This window comes from Artemia sp. Qi Xiang Cuo, chromosome 3, assembly GCF_049724085.1.
Source record: "Artemia sp. Qi Xiang Cuo chromosome 3, ASM4972408v1, whole genome shotgun sequence".
NCBI lineage: Eukaryota > Metazoa > Arthropoda > Branchiopoda > Anostraca > Artemiidae > Artemia > Artemia sp. Qi Xiang Cuo.
Genome location: NC_142796.1, coordinates 81,462,688 through 81,482,687, shown reverse-complemented (window position 1 = coordinate 81,482,687; position 20,000 = coordinate 81,462,688). Strand labels below are relative to the sequence as shown.

The 20,000-nt window shown below is 34.5% G+C and overlaps 1 protein-coding gene across 6 annotated transcripts in view; it reads right to left on the bottom strand.

Annotated features, from left to right (window-relative positions):
* The window catches only part of LOC148954615 (uncharacterized), a 276,074-nt gene that overhangs the window by 74,738 nt on the left and 181,336 nt on the right, over positions 1-20,000 (bottom strand). For 5 of the 6 annotated variants that reach the window (XM_089087172.1, XM_089087166.1, XM_089087168.1 and 2 more), the window contains exon 3: positions 1,021-1,474. In XM_089087172.1, coding sequence (XP_088943298.1) covers positions 1,021-1,474 — 454 coding nt within the window. Of the gene's footprint in view, positions 1-1,020; positions 1,475-13,113; positions 13,258-20,000 lie in introns of all 6 variants that reach the window. The other variant, XM_089087167.1, reaches the window with a different exon arrangement.

Here is a 20,000-nt window from a genome sequence, read left to right as displayed (position 1 = left end):
CTAATTTAAAATTAATTTATTCCAATACATGTATAAAAATCGATAAACAGTAGTGCGATGTTATTATTAAATGTTTTTAGACATCAAAAGTAGGTTGCAAAGTCTCGAATTGGTTTCAAAGGTATTTTGAGAAAGTTTCTGCGAAAATAAGTGTTCCAGGGTTCGCGTTTGATCTGCCATCAGCGGTCCAATGGATGAGGACGTATCAGTATATGGGCGGAGCTTTTATGCGCACCAAGACTGCACTAGTCAAATATTACTCAGGTATGATCCTACTGTATATTATTTATATACAGTGCCCGTTCCTAACGAAATGAGCAGCGATACCTCGACTTGAACCCCCGTCCTTACGGACAAATGATTTTATGATTATGTTGCATCCAAAAGTGTTGAATCCCAAGTAAACTGCGGATTCCCACAAGGATATGCCTTGGGACTGCTTTTGCTTCTAGTATATCTTGATTTTCCCACTTTTTCAAAAATATGGTCAGTTTTATTTGTAGCTTTTGATGGGACATTTTAAACCTGCTGAATGTTATATATTTTCAACCACCGTTAAAAGCAATTTTTTTTTAGAGTTTCGGGTGCATTTCCTTATTTAAATTTCCTTATCACGAACTATTCGAAATTTTCTAAGACCCTTTTTTTTATTTTCATTTTTTTTTAAAGCTAATTAAAACGCAAAAAGTTTTGTGAGAAAATCTTTTAAGCTAAGGCGAGACAGAGCATGGGAATGTTGTCACGCAAAAATGACTAAGGGGCGTCAGTACCTATGTATATACTGTTAAAGGGAAAATGTAGTCTTTCGAGAATACTTCTTGAAAGAAAAAGAGCCCTTTAATACATATCTAGGAAAAGAATAGTAATTATACCCTTTTAACTGTAATTCAACAGGAAGCATTTACTTATTAAAAAAATATTGCTGGTCACCCAAAGGGTTATTATACTTTTTTCATCTGGCGACCTGAAACTCGGCTGCTAAATCTATCAAATCTTGGCTGCAATAAAGGTTTTTCTTACCTTGTTCTTCTAGGCTTATTGTCAAAACAGTCCAATTGTCGATAATCACAATTCGACTCTATAATCTTTGGCTTTACCGTGGGCAAAAAGCTGAACTTCTGTGCACATTTTTGGCTCTCCAATACATAATACGTGCCTTGAGGTTTACCATATTGTCCAATTTCTGTATAAACAGGAGACTGGTGGCTCCTTGACTCATTCGGAGCAAAACAATTCTGATCATCCTCTCTACTTGTTTCTAAATACACCATATTACTTGGGGAGGGCGTTGAGGGCTGAGGTTGTACGGTTCGCGGTGACGATTCAAGAGGTGTGGATTCTTGTACTGTAATTTCTGACACAATATAAGGGGGTGCTGGGACTGTTATGAATTCTATCCCGTTTCGTCGACTACTCAAATTCTCTGCTTCGCAAACTTCAGTGGTATAAACGATTTCTTTACAACTTTCTGAACCTAAAACAACAGTATAAAATGGTCAATTTCTTGTATGAACCTAAATACAAGAACCCAAATAAATCAACTTGGCCTATTTGTCGGCCTAATATGGCCTTTATACTAAAATGTTGTTTTACGCCAAAAAATAGCAGAAAACTTTATTTTGCCATGTCATGGTCTCTTTTCCTACTTACAAGGGCACCCGATTGAACGATAGTAAAGAACGATGTTGGCACAATGTATTATTTTTTTTTTTTTTGGTTGGTCTTAGACCAGGGCACTTCGTATCGAAGGAGTTGTCGTAGAAACTTCGAAAAGGGTTCATTCGATTGGATTTTGGAATGGCTTGTACCCTTTTTAATAGTCGAAAGTGATTGGAAGGCAACTAACATCCCTTCCACGCCGACCATTTCCCCAAACACATCCAATCAAAATTTTGCAATAGCCTTTTCGTTCAACGTAGTTGAAAGATCTAGTTTCTTTGAGGAGAACACCCCCCCTCACAGTCCTCAGGGCAATGGTTATAATTTATGCCCTGTGGGCATATAAGGTTTTTTATAGAAAGTTTTGCCGTAGAAGCTTCAAAAAGGGCTCATTCTATTGAAAATGGAGAGGACTAGAGCCTTTTTTATTAGCCGAAAGTGGTCAGAGGGCAAATGCCCCCCCTCCACGCCTATCATTTTCCCAAACACTTATAATCAAAATTTTGAGATAACCATTTTGTTCAGCGTATCAGAATGGTCTAAAAAGATTGGTGGGTAACTAACCCCCTCTGACGCCCACCATGTCTCATAACACATCCAATCAAAATTTTGAGAAAGCTATTTTGTTCAACGTAGTTGAAAGTTCTGGAAATTAGGTCATTGAGGATGACATTTGAATTTTTCATTTGTAAATTCATTTGAATTTTTTTCAGTAGAGTACAAATTATATTCTGGCTTTTAGACAACATAGGGTTTAGAACCCTACTCATATTAATTTCTGCTTGTTTTGGGTTTCATTTATTTATTAATACTGAGTTGTGGTAGTTTATTCTATTTTTGTTCATTTTTGGTTTAATGGAGCTCTACTTTTTTATGAAAAACTTATTTTGTGGAAAAAGTTTTTTTTTAATTAATCACCATAAAAAGGATTAAACAACCATCCAGGATTAATTTATTATATTGCCCAGTCACTATAAATGCTGCTAATAATTCTGTGGTTACTTTAAATATTTGACAGCACTTTGGTGTGTATGGTGTTATTCCCGCTGGTCAAACACATACCTTTTTCAGTGTCTTGTTACTTGTACCGTCTTGTAATTTAGTGAGTTCATGATTGTTTTCAGTTCTTTGTTGGGATCTTTATTTTGATTTAGTTCTAAATTTTTTTGGATATTATACAGCTTATGTGCGACGAATGTGCATTGTTTTTTTTTCCTTGAATAGACTTTGTATTTTAATTTGTTAAATTTCAATTATTTTACTAAAAAAATGAATGTGTTGTTAACTGTTGGAAATAATAAAAAGCATCATCTCAACAAACGGCTGAATAAGTTGTGTTCATCAAAAGGTCAGAATAGACAAATTCCGTTTGAACCACAATAGTTGAAGTTATAAGGTAAAATTGAAATAACCTAAAAACCAAGTGCTGAGAAAAAGCAAAAACACGAGGATTATCAGCATTTGCGCAAGATTGGCGTTATAAACATTACAGAAAAAAATAGTTAATAGTTCTTGTATAGGAAACAGATTAGGTTTTACGGACATTCTGAACCAGTGGCGCCAATTCACTAAAATGTAGGGAGAGGGGTGAAACACGTTTTTCAAATCTTCCAATCTAACGGTGCGACTAGGATCGCTTAATTTTTTCGGGGGCGAGGGAGTGTTAATCCCTTTTTGGAAAATGAGGCGAATTTTCTCAGGCTCGTATATATTAATGGGCAACATTAAACTCAACGAATTTTATATATTTGAAATCAACATAAAATTCTTTTTATGTATTAATTGGGTGCTTGCGTATATTCCAGAACACACTAGAGAAGTTTGCTTTGTTTGGTCTGACAAAAACAGGTTTATTCTTTCGTGAAATAAACTACGATGAAGGTATGTTTCAATTAAATACTTAATATATAGAGGTGGTTAGGTTAGGAATTTAATATAATGCGTTCTGAACTGCTTGCTTTCCATAATTCTTTGTTGTAGTTTCCATAATTTTGTTGCCTAAGTATTATATTTTCATCATATTTTGGTATATTTCATTATGATAACTAAACTTCACTTCCTGAGTGTGTTCTGGATAATACACAAGTATCACTAATTGTTATCAAATACTGTTTTTTAGAGTTTCGGTTACTATTGGGCCGAGTTACTCCTTACTTTCAGTTTGTTACCACGAACTGTCTGAAAAGGACACTTCACTGCTGCCTATGGAACTTAAAACTTCCTGTTCAGGGTTTTCAATCTTAGTGATTGCAACGGCGCACTTTCGATATCAATCCGCCGCCGTTTTCGAGGAGTTTCAAGTTCTTTTTCAAATTATCAAAAATGGTTTTCGGAACAGATTTTTGCTATTAAGGTAAAACCTATGCAGTAGTTATCATTACTAAATCATCTTTAAATGAAAAAATCCCACTTGACGATCTTTTTCGAATAGCGTTTTAAAATTTTTGTTACTATGAGCTATGGTTCGCTCTTTACAAAGCTGAAGCTATTGCTACAATCATAATCATAATCCTAAACGAAAAAGAAGGGACGTCAGGGTTTCCACTGCACGGTTGATAAAACCGGTGATTTTTATTTGGTTGTCGTGGCAACCCTGGGCTCTAAAATATGCAATAATTATCAGAGCTTAGGTGAATATAACGGTCTCCATCAAAGAAACGATAGATAAGTCCTTTTGTGGCGTGGCACAGTGGGTTTGATCTCAGCTTGGTAGCACAGGACCCAGAGTTCGGGACTCGTCTGCAGCAATACACTGAAGGGCTCGGAATTTGATTCTGGTGATAAGATTACTCGAAAGCTTCTCCATATAAAGCTTCTCAAAGAAGAATAGGATAGACAAAATTTATAGCCAGAACGAGCCACCACATCCCATCTTTGACCTTCTTTCTTCTTTTCTTATGGACCAGTTAAGTCCCTTGTCCGTTTTTCTATTTACACTTTTTCTTTAAAAATTACGGAGAGAAAGCAAAAAACGTGTTCCATTATTTCTTTCGCAGGTTTTGGCCAAGTAAATTTTTTTCGGAAATTCTATAGGTTTCCAATAGTATTTGACTTGGCTAAGACAATTGTACTGAAATTTTTACAGTTCCGAAGTACGCTTTTAACCGAAACCTTGGAAATAGCATGTCACCACGTGGATTAGAAATTTTCTATCAATAAAATTGGAACAAGCGCTTAGACTATATTACGTCAGAATACGCCGGAAAGTTGGCAGACCTCCAATGAAATACTGTCTCGGATTACGCTTAATTCTATGATAGAAAAGAGACTGCAATACTTTATTGACAATCTCTTCTTGTAATAAAAGAATTATAAAAAAAACAGAAACTTAGAAACTTAAGCAGAATAGTTTTGGAGTCTTGAGAATGGACATTCGCTATTTAATCTAAAAAGCACGAATTAAACAATAAGAAGTCATGAAAACAAGCATGCAAGGGCAGAAGGCTTACCCCACATTCAGCATAGCCTATTGGAGTTAATTGCAATTACGTACTAGATAAACGTAATTATTTTGCTCTATTGAGCACTGCTGGAGCATCAAAAAGAATTTCGGTACTTGTGCATTATAACTAAATCAGCGCTATACACGAAAGAAGCTAAGTTTGGTTAATGCTAATGAAATAAATAAAATAGGACGGAAATATAATAGTTTAGAAACAAATTTGGGCTATATATTTGCACACTAGGGGGTGGGGGTGGGAGGGGGTTGGGTAAAGCAGAGCATATATTAAATACGTAACCTAACCTAAGCTAGGTTCCCCCCCCCTAAACTCCTAAAAATAGTCGCTTAAATATTTTAAACTCAATGAGAAACCACGCTTTGCAATTCATTTATCTCTTGCAAAAAGCCATTTGTCACGTTTCATGTCTGGTTTCCTCGTACTGTCTATAGCGCTGGTTTAGTTATAATGCACAAGTACCAGAATTTCTTACTAAAAAAAAAATCAAATAAAACCTTTGCAACTAACCAAAAGTACTGTTAGCCTGTACTAATACTTCTTCTTGTTTCGATTGAAATGGATAAGATTTCGCATAAAATCATCAATGGAATCAAATTACGAGCCTTGCAGAGGGTTCCTACAGCTGAGTTCGAGCTTCGGATCCGTATTATCAAGCAGAGATCAATCAAACCACGATACTACAGGGCCTTGTGCTAATATCTTTTCTTCCTCGTGTTTGGGTTGGTATGGGTAAGTTTTCGCATAATCACATCAACGGAATCCAGACCCTGCAGTGGGTTTCTGCAGCTGAGTTCGAACTTCCGGTCCCGTATTACCAAGCTCAGACCATTCCCACTACACCCCTACAGCACATTCCAAGAATATCTGTAAAAGTTCCAATTGCAGCTTAATGAAGCGCAATAAGCAAAAAATTAATTACAGAAAGTTGTTCTCTTTGCGTGCATGGCGTTCTGCTTGGCGTTTACAAAGATATGTGCGAGGAAGAAGACACGAACAATGCAAAGCTAGAATAAGAGTTTCTGTTTTAAATCTAACACCAGGTCATATGTTACCGTTAATCTCGATCAGCAATTCTTTTTTAATAATAAGAATGGCTTTGAACAAAGATAGCGTAGCTTGGTTCATGAATTTTACGTCATTTTCGAAAATTGCGGGAAATTACTATGTGAGAGAAATTGGACTTCCGAGAACGATTTTATTTGGAATATGACTAGGTTCGTTCAGCAGCGCGAATCTTACAATAAGTAGGAAGGTTCTCTTTGTTAAGAGGTCATAATTCTTAACAAAAAGATCTATAATCACACATTTTACAAGTTTGAATTTTTTTGTTAATTTTGACGTGAACCCCTGAGCATTTCAGAAAACTTTGCTGCCTTTACGTGCCACGTCCTTGAAGCTAGAACACCAGTAAATTCAAACTACACCAGTTAAAAATGTTGACTGAAAGATCGTACCAACGAGAAGCTGCACCCTCAGAAGGCTATGGTCGAAATCACCAACTTGGAGGCGTGCTTACTGAACTCTCGACTCCAAAGCTATAGCTATTGTTGGTCGAATCTTCCAAGAACCAACTGTTCAGAAGTTGTTTTGCACTTTGTATTAAGGATTCAGAGGGTCATATTGCCGTATAAAGTAACGGTTGAGAAACAGGGAGCGACCAAAGATTGATGGAGTATTTTGCAAGACGAAACTCCTATCTTTTAAAAGCACAAAATGAAACCACAAATTTGTTTAGTGAATGGCCAACGGGTTTAAATTAAGTCTATGTTATGCGAAAATTTCATAGCCGTTTTTCCGGTTTGTGCATTGCTTGAGGCATTGTGTCAAGCCAAATATTTTTCACCGCTTTAAATACCCTTGAACCATAGGTAGTATTCTAGAAAAAAGACATACTGCAGTTGTCTGCAGGTACGATTGTAAATTACAAGAACCATGAGGTAACAATTCAAAAATAATTGCGTGAACTTTTGCAATAAAGTAACCCACAATTTTGGCACTAGAACGAAACCACATGATTGATAAACACAACTAAAAGATGACTAAGCTCTGTAGGCAAAGATGAAACAACATCACCCCATGGACGTACGTAGCCTCTTCTCTTGAGGGGGGTGGGGCACTCGATTCTATGAGGACGAGAGGGGGGCTGAAGATATATTGGCAGTTCACAAAAACTTACATTACCAGGCAGTTCTATCGGTACTTATGTATTAAACGTATTCTTTTGAAAACCAATCACGAAACATCCGCCCATTCAAGAGACCGCTATAGAGTAATACAATGTAAGGCGCGGTTTTCATTGCGTTAACGATATTTAAACTGTTGTTTTTGGGGTTTAGGGGGGAAGGTAATTAGGTTAGATTACGTATTTAATGTATGCTATGCTTTACCCCCCCCCCTAATGTGCAAATATATAGCCCAAACGGGTTTCTAAACTATCATATATTCATTCTATTTTATTTCATTAACATTAAACAAACTTGACTTCTTTAGCAGCATATAAAAGAGTACGTTTAATACGTAAGTACCGTTCTATCATACCTATGAAATCTTTAGTAATAAGTAATCACCAAAAATCATAAATCATCAATAAGTTTCAGCATTAATCAATCTTCTTGGATTAGAGCTAAATCTTTCCAAGACCTTAGCTTCTTGTTTGACTTTTATTCTGTCATTCCAGATGTTTATTTCCAGCTTTTTCAACAATCTACTTTTTTAAACATCATCTGCTTTTTTTAAACATCTACCTTTTTAAACTGCTTTTTCAACCATGTCTAGTGTAAATTTGAAGTTCTAATGGGGGGGGGGGAGGTGCCCCCTTCCGTACGCCCATGCCTCACCCTCAGGCTTCATTTCTATAACAAGTAAAAACAAATATCCAGGACGGAGAGTACATGTATTTTACTATAATTACATTAGTCTCAATTTCGTTTGCCACTATCCTCATTCATCAAACAGTTCGTGGTAACGAACTGTAAGTAAGGAGCGACACGGCTCAATAGTAACCGAAACTCTAAAAAAACGGAATTTTGATACCAATAGATACATCAAAAAAATCAGATTGTTATGCTGATTACAAATATATAGGTTTCATCAAGTTTAGTCTTACCCATCAAAAGTTACGAGCCTGAGAAAAATTTGCCTTATTTTCGAAAAAAGAGGAAACACCCCCTAAAAGTAATAGAGTCGAAATGACAATCACACCATCAGATTCAGCGTATCAGAGAACCCTACTCTAGAGGTTTCAAGCTCGTATCTGCAAAAATCTGGAATTTTATATTTTTTGCCAGAAGAAAGACCACGGATGCGTGTTTTTTATTTATTTATTTTTTCCCCAGGGGTGATCGTACCGACCCAGTGGTCCTAGATCATCGGGAGAAGACTCATTTGAACGGAAATTAAAAGTTCTAGTGCCCTTTTTAAGTGACCAAAAATTGGAGGGCAAATAGGCCCCCTCCAACGCTCATTTTTTCCCAAAAGTCACCGGATTAAAATTTTGAGATAACCATTTTGTTCAACATAGTCGAAAAATATAATAACTATGTCTTTGAGAACGACGTAATTCCGCAAAGTCCTTGGGGGAAGGGCTGAAAGTTGTGAACTTTGCCCATTGTTTACATATAGTATTGGTTATTGAGAAGCATATAGGCGTTATCTGGGGGATTTTTTCTGGTGGGGGGTCGGGAGAGGTAGTTACGTTGGAGGGTCTTTCAATGGAGGAATTTTTCCTGGGGGAAGGGAATTTTCCACGAAGGAGGCGCCGGATTTCCTACCATATTAAAAAAACGATCATAAATTAAATAAAAAAAAGGAAGTTTTTTCAACTGAACGTAAGGAGCAACATTAAAACTTAAAACGAACACAAATTATTAAGTATATGAGTGGGTTCGCCCCCCCCGTCAATACCTCGCTCTTTACACTAAAGTTTTTTCGTAATTTAAAAAAGCGTTTTATTGTTCTGATTAAACGGCCCTTGTGTTTCAGGAGTCATTATTAAAGAATTGGGACAAAATTCAAACTTTAGCGTAAAAAGCGAGGCATTGACGAGGGGGCGAACCCACTCATATATATAATAATTTCGGGTCGTTTTAAGTTTCAATGTTGGTCCTTACTATCAGTTGAAAAAAATTATTTTTTTATTTAATTCTAACTCAGGAACGTTATTTTGTGCGAAGCAGGGCGCACAAAATAATGCTATGCCCTTATAAGAACAACAAATTGATACTAACAACATTTGTGCAAAAAGAATTTAACTGTGTACATGACCAAATATATATATATATATATATATATATATATATATATATATATATATATATATATATATATATATATATGTATATGGCAAGCGGAAAATCACTTCTTTAAATTCAAAAAATCACAGGACAGATGTTTTGACTAGGAAACACTGGTTCACAGAACATTTTATTTGGGGTCTAAGAGAAGAAAGATGGCGAAACAGAAAAGAGGAAATGATAAGAAAAATGAATTTCCTCGTGTGCTATTAAGTACTAAAATATTGGCTCTAGAACAAAGAGATACAAGAACCGTTTCCTTCTTCAAGGTAGGGCCATTTTCGGGGTTAGTCATTTTCAAAATTGGACACAAACCAAATTGCTCGTGGAGCATAGTGCATGGTTCCTCATAACTAAGCCTTTTCTCCAAAGGTATCCAGTTACAATTTCTTAGAAAACGTCATGTAGGTTCAATGCTAACAAGCTAAGTTCCAAATAAACAACTAGGCTGCAAAAAAAAAAAAAAAAAAAAAAAAAAAAAAAAAAAAAAAAACCCAAAGAAACAGCAAAAGGCAGAACTTCCATTCTTGAGTGAGTACTAGCTAACAAGAAAGTACCGATCTTAATTAGTGTAAAATTCTAGATTATCTGAAAATTGAGATAGCTAAGAAATAGATATACCTTTAGAATCAGAATTTCATCCTGAACCCTTTTATTATTAAATAAAAAAAACAAGTTTTTTAAACTGAAAGTAAGGAGCGACATAAAAAATAAAACTGAAAAGAAATTAGACCGTAGATGACCGGGATGGTTCAGTCAAAAACTCCATGATATTTACTATCAATTTTTTTATTTTTTTAAAAAATAGTGTTTGGAGAAAGATTCTACCAGTATAGTAAATATAAAGGCGGTTAGTAGGGACCATTCCCTTTCAAAAAATGACTAAAATATGTTAGTTTTAATTTTTAATGTCTCTCCATACTATCATTTTAAAAAAATTGTTTTTTTTATTTAATTTCTGATAGATTTTCATTTAATTAATATTTTATTTTCATAAAATTTTTTATTTTATTTTTATAAAATGATTTATTTAAAAATTAACTTAAGTAACTAACTTCTATATTCGTATATTTTTCTTCTGGCAAAAAATACAAAGTTGCAGATTTTTGCAGATATGAGCTTGAAACCTATGTGATAGGGTTTTCTGATACGCTGAATCTGACGGTTTGATTTTCATTAAAATTCTTTCACTTGTAGGGGATGTTTCCCCCCTCTTTAAAAAATCGAGTAAATTTTCTCAGAATCGTAGCCTTTGATGAGTAATACTAAACTTAATAAAATTTATATATTTAGAATCAGCATTATAAACACATTCTTTTGATACATTTATTGACATCAAAATTCCGTTTTTAAAAGTTTCGATTACTATTGAGCCGTATCGCTTGTTTTTTTATTGTTTTTTTTATTACGTATATGTTATTACGTATATGAAGGGGTTCGCCCTTAGGCAATACCACGCTCTTTACGTTAAAAGTTAAAAAAAAATTTAATTCACAAACCCCTGAATCACAAAGGCCGTTTAATTAGAATAGATAGCTCTTTTGAAAGCACTAAAAAAAAAACTGTAGCGTAAAGAGCGAGGTATTGACTGGGGGAGAACCCCCTCACATACGTTATAATTTCTGTTCGTTTTAAGTTCAAATATTCCTTCTTACATTTCAGTTGAAAAAACTTGTTTTTTTTTATTTAACTTCTGATCTTTTCTTAAATAATGCTTGGAAATCCGGCACCCCCTTCATAGAAATATCTCTTACCCCAAAGAAACATCCTCTACAGACAGATTATCCCGAGTACCGGCCGCCGCGCGCCCCCCCCCCCCAGAAAAAATCCTTCCTGAAAATGGTTGTATACTTCCCAATAACCAATAAATAATGCTGGCAAGTCCGGCGCCCCCTTCATGGCAATTTCCCTTCCCCCCTGAAAACTTCCTTCATGAACAGATCCTCCAATATAACCACCGACCCCCCCTTACCACCCCCTACCCCAAAAAAAAACTCCTGAAAACTTCTGTATACTTCCCAATAACCAATACTATATGTTAACATTGGGTAAAGTTCATAACTTTTAGCCCTCCCTCTGGGAACTTCGGGGATTAAGTCATCCTAAAAGACATATTTATCATATTTTCGACCATGCTGAACAAAATGGCTATTTCAAAATTTTGATCCGCTGACTTTGGGAAAAAATAAGCGTGGGAGGGGGCCTAGTTGCCCTCCAATTTTTTTGGTCACTTAAAAGGAGTACTAGAACTTTTAATTTCCGTTCAAATTAGACCTCCCACGATATTCTAGGACCACTGGGTCGATACGATCATCCCTGGGAAAAAAAACAAACAAAACAAACAAACAAACAAATAAACACGCATCCGTGATCTTTCTTCTGGCAAAAAAATGTAAAATTCCACATTTTTGTAGATAGGAGCTTGAAACCTCTACAGTAGGGTTCTCTGATACGCTGAATATGATGGTGTGATTTTCATTAAGGTTCTATAACTTTTAAGGGGTCTTTCCCCCTTTTTTTGAAAATCAGCCAAATTTTCTCAGGCGCGTAACTTTTGATGGGTAGCAGTAAACTTGATGAAAGTTATATGTATTTGAAATCAGCATTGAAATCTGATTCTTTTGATATATCTATTGGTATCAATAACCCATTTTCTAGAGTTTCGGTTACCATTGAGCCGGGTCGCTCCTTACTTACAGTTCGTTACCACGAACTGTTTGAAAGAATAATCCTGAACGATTTATCAAAAGAATAATACAATTCAGGGTAATTATTTGACCATTAGGGTGTGTGTGTGTGTGGGGGGGGGAGGTAAAGTAAACTTGTGACGAAATTAAATGCTATGTTTGGATTTAGGACAATTGTCAGTTAATCTAAAAATTTACCAAAACTAAATGTTTCTCCCTAATTGGGATCAAAATTACTGCCCCACCTTAAGGAAAAAATAAAGAAAATCCTTCTACCCTATTTGGTGAGATGTTTGTGATAACCGTCAGAGCATAAAATATTTCTTGCAAAAAATAGGTTATGACTAGGCCTATGTCTACTTATAATTCCTACAGAAGACCAATAACATACTGATTTCATGCTTTGAGGATTTTATCTTTTCCTTAATGTCTAAATAGGCCATAAAACCATCATAAGGCATCTAACCCCCAAAGAAATCGTGATACTTTTGGGGCAAGACGCACTATCTGAACTAGCTGAAATGACAGCAAAACGATTCTAGCTACAACGAATACCCGATCAATATTCTTCCTAAATGTAATATTCGCTATCAGGAGAATCCCCCCTCCTTCTCACTGTCTGGATATCATCCTAGACCATAGGCTATAGAAATTTGCTGCTTTTTGGTGTTTTGTTTTCAAATTGGCAATTTTAGCCTACTGCTGATGAGAAATAGGTCTAAGTACAAAAATAATGCAAACCAAAAATCAGAAAATGTTTAGATACAGATTAAGGCTGAATTCAGGCATTAGGGGGACGGGGGCTATGACACATCTGATATGGTTATATTCGAAAGTGTTGAATGGGGACAGAATAGGAGGCTATGTATCTTTTGTTACTGGTGAGTTTAATTCGAAAAAGGAATCTTGCATCCCCAAAATATCAACGAACCGAAAAAGTGTGGATGAGCACCTCCGCTGTTGGCGCATGCACCCCTAAGGAAACCATAGTAAAGTCATAACAAAAGTTCCTACCAGCGTAATGTTGTTGTATCCATTTTTTCTTTGGAGGAGGGGCTAAACTGTTCATTGCATCACTTGGCGACCTTTTATCATTCTGCGTGGCCACCCCCATCTCCAACTTCCTCTCAATTCTATCTTGAATCTTCTCTCAGACACCTGTATCACATACAAAACCTTACTTTTGGAACGGGTGCCTAAGTTTTAATTGACATTCGGCCAAAGAAACAAATCAGACAAGGAGGACTTGCGCAAGGCGTGTTAAAAGCAGACATCCTTATAATCGACATGCCGTTCTGATGATAAACAATACGGCATGGACCGTAATGTTGAATGAGTCATGAAATTTTCCCATCAACAAGGGAAGAGGGTAGGAACTTCAATTACGGCTCAGCAATTTGTTTTTTATTATGCTATTCAGAACGATCAGTCATATCCGGTTATTAAGACATTAAGGTACAAGAAGTCAAGTTTGGTTAATGCTAATGAGATAAAACAAAACATTATGAAAATATAATAGTTTAGAAACAAATTTGGGCTAAATATTTGCCCATTAGGGGGGGGGGTAAAGCATAGCATATATTAGATAGGTAACCTAGGTACCTTTTTCGGTGCTGTTAAATGAGCCTTTACAAGGAAAACAGTCACAAAAAACCCACCAGACGGGTTAATTCAAGATACCGCTATAGAGTAATGCGATATTTAAACTTTTGTTTTTTGGGGTTTTGGGGGGATGGTACCTAGGGTAGGTTACGTATTTAATATCTGCTTTGCTTTACCCCCACCCCCCTAATGTGCAAATATATAGCCCGAATTTGTTTCTAAAATATTATATATTAATCCTATTCTATTTTATTTCATTAGCATTAACCAAACTTGACTTTTTGGAAAGGTCCATATAATGCAACAGTACCCCTTTCCCTCCCCCCGAAACCCCCAGAAACAAACGTTTAAATATTGTAAACGCAATGACAAACCACGGTTTGCAATCCAATTCTCTATTGAAAAAATCCGTTTGACTAGTTTTTTAAGCATCTTCCGTATACAATATATCGCGTGGGTTCCGGCTAATTGACAAGTACCGACATTAATTCGTTTTCTTTTCAAATAGGAATTACCAGCCAACTCTTGATGACAAACAAGTAGAAAAATACTGCATATATGCAAAACTAAAGAAAACACCAAACAATGAAATTATTACTTTATAAAATGCAACGAGTTTCCGTTAATCAGATTACCTTATTTCCTTCCATTATTATCCATATTTCAAAACATTTTTAAATAAGGTACTACTAGTATGATAAACGCCCTACCGGTGAACTTGCTCATTCATTGACGGATTATAGAACCGGATTTTTTTCTCGTTAGTTTCTTTTAGCTTAGAATGGGACAAGGGAAAGAGAAGTGACAGAATAGATGGGAAATATGTAATTTGGGCAATATATTGGCACATTAGGGGGTTGGGGTAAAGCATTTGGACAGCGTGAAGTTAGAAAACAATTCTTACTAAATAATATGCAGAATAATTGTACCTAACACATTAGGCATGTAGATCCGCTATACTTTACCCCCCCCCCTAATTTGCAAATATACAGCCCAAATTTGTTTCTAAAGTATTATAATTTTATCTTACTTTGGTATATTTCATTGGGATTGAGCGTCAGAGAAACAATAGAAGAGCATTAGGTAGGGCGTATATCATACAAGTACCTAAAATAATAGTATATATCAGGCCTTCCTAAACTATGGGTCGCGACCCCAAATGGGGTTGCGTAGCAAAATTATGGGGTCGCAAGAGATTTTGAAGTCAAATATTTATAACATACTACAGGAAAAGACACATATTTTTTAGGGGACTTGCGCCCTTTTTTGTTTTGACAGGTTATAAATAAATTGAATTGAATATTGTAAAGTTGATGAATTTTTAAAGATTGAAGGTCTAGAATGGAAATTTGCTGTGAAATATGTACAGATGGTGCCAGAGCGATGACGGGCAAAAACATTGGTTGGTTTTAAATCATTTTTTCAAGCTACTCATTATGACCATGTAACTTTTACTCATTGCCTTATTCACCGAGATGCCCTTGCAGCAAAAAAAAACACTTAAGTCACTTATTTTCAAATCTTTGTAAGGATATGGATTCCGTCTATACAACTTTATTATTACATGCAGAAGTAAGATGGTTGTCAAGAGGTCAAAGTTTAAGAAGATTATTATTAAAAGACGGAATTGAAATATTCTTCACCGAACGGAAATGTGAGCTTGCTGCTTTTCTTCAAAACGACTTGTGGCTATTCAAACTGCGTTGTTTGTCGGATATATTTGCGAAATCAAACGATTTCAACTTGTCTTCTTGCGACATATTTACTTCTAGTGATAAAGCTGAAAGTTTTATTAAAAAGATTAAAGTTTGGAAAGAGAGTATAGAAAAAAAAATCGTTCGAAATATTTTCCAGTGTCGACAGTTTTATAATCGAGAGAAATCATTGTAAAACTTTTATTGCAAAAACTATTGTAGATCAGTTAAAAGCGCAAGAGAGCTAGTTCTGTACATATTTTATATTAAATATTGATTTCAAACTACCGTTGAATAACTCTGCTGTCAGTCCCAGGAAAACTTTTTTCAATGGTTCTGCTGGATCGTTGTCGGAATACAGTTCCTGGAATTCGGCGACCTGAACAAGCTACTTTTATGTCAGACCGTTCCACCGTCAGTACAAGGGGGGGTACCAGCGCGACGAGAACCACGTGGTTTATGGATTTTGTCAGTGAGAATGAAAAAACAGGAACTTTTTCACATTTATGTCTGTTTTTATGGTTTTGTCAGTGAGAATTTGAAAAAACAGGAATTTTGTCACATTTATGGATGTTTTCTTGGATGGTTATGTGTGTTGGTCAATTTATTTGATGTTTTTCATGGATGTCAACAGCAATTTATGGTTTTTGTCAGTGAGAATGAAAAAACAGGAACTTTCTCACTTGAAAAACAGGAATTTTGTCACTTTTATGGATGTTTTTATGGTTTTTGTCAGTGAGAATTTGAATAACAGGAACTTTGTCACATTTATGTCTGTTTTCTTGGTTTTTGTCAGTGAGAATGGAAAAACAGGAACTTTCTCACTTTAATGGATTATTGAGTCTAATGGGAGCAGGTCAATGACACTTCCTTCTTGTTGTTGCTCTCAGCAAATGTTATGAGTTTCCCGAAAACAGTTAGATCCTATTTTTATTTATTTCACTAGCATTAACCAAACTTAACTTCTTGTATGTTCCCCAGATATTAAAACACTACCTTTTTTACTGCATTGCTTTAGTATAAGTGTGACATCTTTTTCGCTAATAGATACCCATAATTTTTTGAAGGCCTATAGGATATAGGTTCTGAAAATTCAATCAATTATTATTATTGTTGATGGGTTCTCTGTGAATCCAGGCAATTTGATGTTCATATGTTAGTCCTAAAACTCAGCTGCCCTTGTCTGAGACTATAGGCAGGCAGACCTTATGTCACTTGTTCACCTGCAAATCCAGGCAACTTGTTGGGTCAAACGATTTTGTATGAATTTTGTGGTAGTGTAACTGTCTGAGCTTATAAACTGGGTTGCATGTCTAAGACTTTAGACAGGTAGACCCTATGCCACTTGTTTGCACACAAGGACAGGTAACTTTTCAGTAAACCAATTTTCAATTAATTCTGTTTTAGTGTAACTGTCTTGGCTTATTGGGTTTTCTGACTGCGGACTGCAAGTCCAGGTGACTTGGTGGTCACATATTAATCCTAAGACTTGGTCAAAATGCCTTAGACTCTAGGCGGACAGCCCTACTTGGAAAGTCTACTTGAATTACAATAGAGATGACTAAGATTTTTGAGCTGACTCACAACAGACAATGTCTATGGAACTTGCTGATGAAGAAGCATCCTAAGCCTAATTTTCCTGGCCACATAGATTATCAGGTAGGTTGACTAAGTTTTAGGATTGATATGTGACCACCACGTTGCCTGAACTGCAATTGGAAATATGAAAGGCCATCTGTATGACTTAGTTGTTTTCTCTATGTATCACTGGGGTAAGGTAATTTCTTTGTATTACATTTTAGTGGATCATATATTCAATGAGAAAACCAAAAGCCTCCTGTATAACTTTATTCATGTTTCTCTATAATAATTTGATGTTTAAAAAGTCATACAGAAGACTTTATATCATTCTCCATGTTTAAAGGAAACACAATATTGCCTATTGTTTTGATTTTATAGTGCCTTGTATATAAGAGTAAATGACAATATTTGTTGCTTAGAGTATAAAGAACCAATGACTTTAATAGGCCTAGTCAAACAGTGCTCACCCGAGTAATTTGTATTTCTAATATAAAAACATAAAAGGTATATGCTACTATTATATAGTAACTATGAGGTAGATTTATATTAAAATATTCAAGCAAATCACACAACCTACTAGGTGTCTTACCTTAGCCTACATAAGGTAAGCTATCGGTGGAAGTCATTAGGTCTTTAAAACTACCAATAGGGTAGCCTATATATTGATACTTTCTTTTAGAATCATTAATGTTTACCTTTACACTGCTTCATGGTTAAAAGATCCTGGAATGCCAAAAATCCTAGTAACATGAAGATTATGCCTAGTCTAGCCAAGCTCTTTTCAAGAAGCATTCCTTAAAAGAATTTTTCAAAGAAAAGAGCTCTGCTGAACTAAGTTCCGATTTCTGTTTTCCCAGAACATATAAGAAAACAACCCTTTCTAAGGCCATATGCTGATTTATTTATTTATTGGTTATTTTTTGCTGTTTAACAGCACACGTTCTTTATTATTGAATATGGCCACTACCTTTTGTATTGGAATACATTACGTAAACAGGTGATCTTTCTCCTTAAAAAAATTATCGGTTTATCACACTAATTTAAGATGTATATGGCTGTGTAAGTTTGCATTTGAACAATTTAAAGAATTAGTTTTCATTTTAGGTGTCCTTGGTATTTTAAGAGTTTAGAATTTTAGCTTAGAGTCTTAGCTTAGAGTTTTTGTTAGAGTTCTAGTTTATTTTAGTTTTAGTTAAGAGTTTTTAGCTTGGAGTCTTAGCTTAGAGTTTTTGTTGAATTTCTAGTTTAGTTGTAGGTAATATTTTAGAGTTTTAGTTTAGAGTCTTAGCTTAGATCTTTTTTTACAGTTGAAGTTTTGTTTAGTAATAGTTAAGAGTTTAGAGTTATAGCTTAGAGTTTTTGTTAGAGTTCTAGTTTAGTTTAGATATAGTTAAGCGTTTGGAGTTATACCTTAGATTCTTCGATTATAGTTTTAGTTGTAGTTAAGATTTTAGAGTTTTTTAGCTTAGAGCCTTAGCTTAGAGTTTTTGTTTGATGACTAGTTTATTTTTATTTAAGATTATTGTGTTTTAAATTATAGTCTTAGATTATAGTTTTTGTTAGATTTCTAGTTTAGTTTAGTTTTAATTAAGAGTTTAGAGTTTTTAGCTTAGAGTCTTAGCTTAGAGTTTTTGTTGAAGTTCTAGTTTAGTTTAGTTTTAATTAAGAGTTTAGATTTTTAACTTCGAGTCATAGATTAGAGTTTTTGTTAAAGTTGAAGTTTAGTTTAGTAATAGTTGACTGTTTTGAGTTCTACCTTAGAGACTTAACTTAGAGTTTTAGTTTAGTTTAGCTTTAGGTAAGAGTTTAGAGTTTTTTATATTAGACTCATATCTTATATTTTCTGTTAGAGTTATAGTTTAGTTTAGTTTTAATTAATAGTTTATATTTTTTATATTATATTATTATATTAGAGTTTTTGTTGAAGCTCTAGTTTAGTTTAGTTTTAGTTAAGAGTTTATAGTTTAATATTAGAGTCTTAGCTTAGAGTTTTTGTTAGAGTTTTAGTTTAGTTTTAGTTAAGAGTTAAGAGTCTCGAGTTTTTAGCTTAGAGTCTTAGCTTAGAGTTTTTGTTAGAGTTCTAGTTTAGTTTACTTCTAGTTAAGAGTTTAGAGTTTTAGCTTAGAGTCTTAGCCTAGAGTTTTTGTTAGAGTTCTAGTTTAGTTTAGTTATAGTTAGGAGTTTGATGTTTTACCTTAGAGACCTAGCTAAGATTTTTAGTTTAGTTTTAGTTTAGTCATAGTTATAGTTAACAGTTTGGTGTTTTAAATTAGAGACTTAGCTTAGAGTTTTAGTTTAATTCGGTTTTAATTAAGAGTTTAGAGTTTTAGCTTAGAGTTTTATCTTGGAGTTTTTGTTATAGTTTTAGTTTAGTTTAGTTTTAGTCAAGAGTTTAGAGTTTTAGCTTAGAGTCTTAGCTTAGAGTCTTTGTTAGAGTTCTAGTTTATTTTATCTTTCGTTAATAGTTTAGAGTTTAACTTAGAGTCTTAGCTTAAAGTTTTTGTTAGAGTTCTAGTTTAGTTACAGTTAATAATTTGGACTTTTAAATTATAGACTTAGCTTAGAGTATTAGTTTAGTTTAGTTTTACTCAAGAGTTTAGAGTTTTAGCTTAGAGTCTCAGCTTAGAGTTTATGTTAGAGTTTTAGTTTAGTTTTAGTTAAGAGTTTAGTGTTTTTAGCTTAGAGTCTTAGTTTAGAGTTTTTGTTGAATTTCTAGTTTAGTTTAGTTTTAGTTTAGAGTTTTAACTTATATTTAGTTTTAATTAGAGTTCTAGTTTAGTTTCGTTTTAGTTAAGAGTTTTTATATTAGAGTCATAGCTTCGTTTTATTTGTAGTTATATTTTAGTTTATTTTTATCTAATATTTTAGAGTTTTATATTAGAGTCTTAGCTTATTTTTTTTCTTATAGTTGAAGTTTATTTTAGTAATAGTTAGGAGTTTAGAGTTTTATCTTAGAGTCTTATCTTAGAGTTTTTGTTAGAGTTCTAGTTAAGTTTAGATATAGTTAAAAGTTGGAGTTTTACC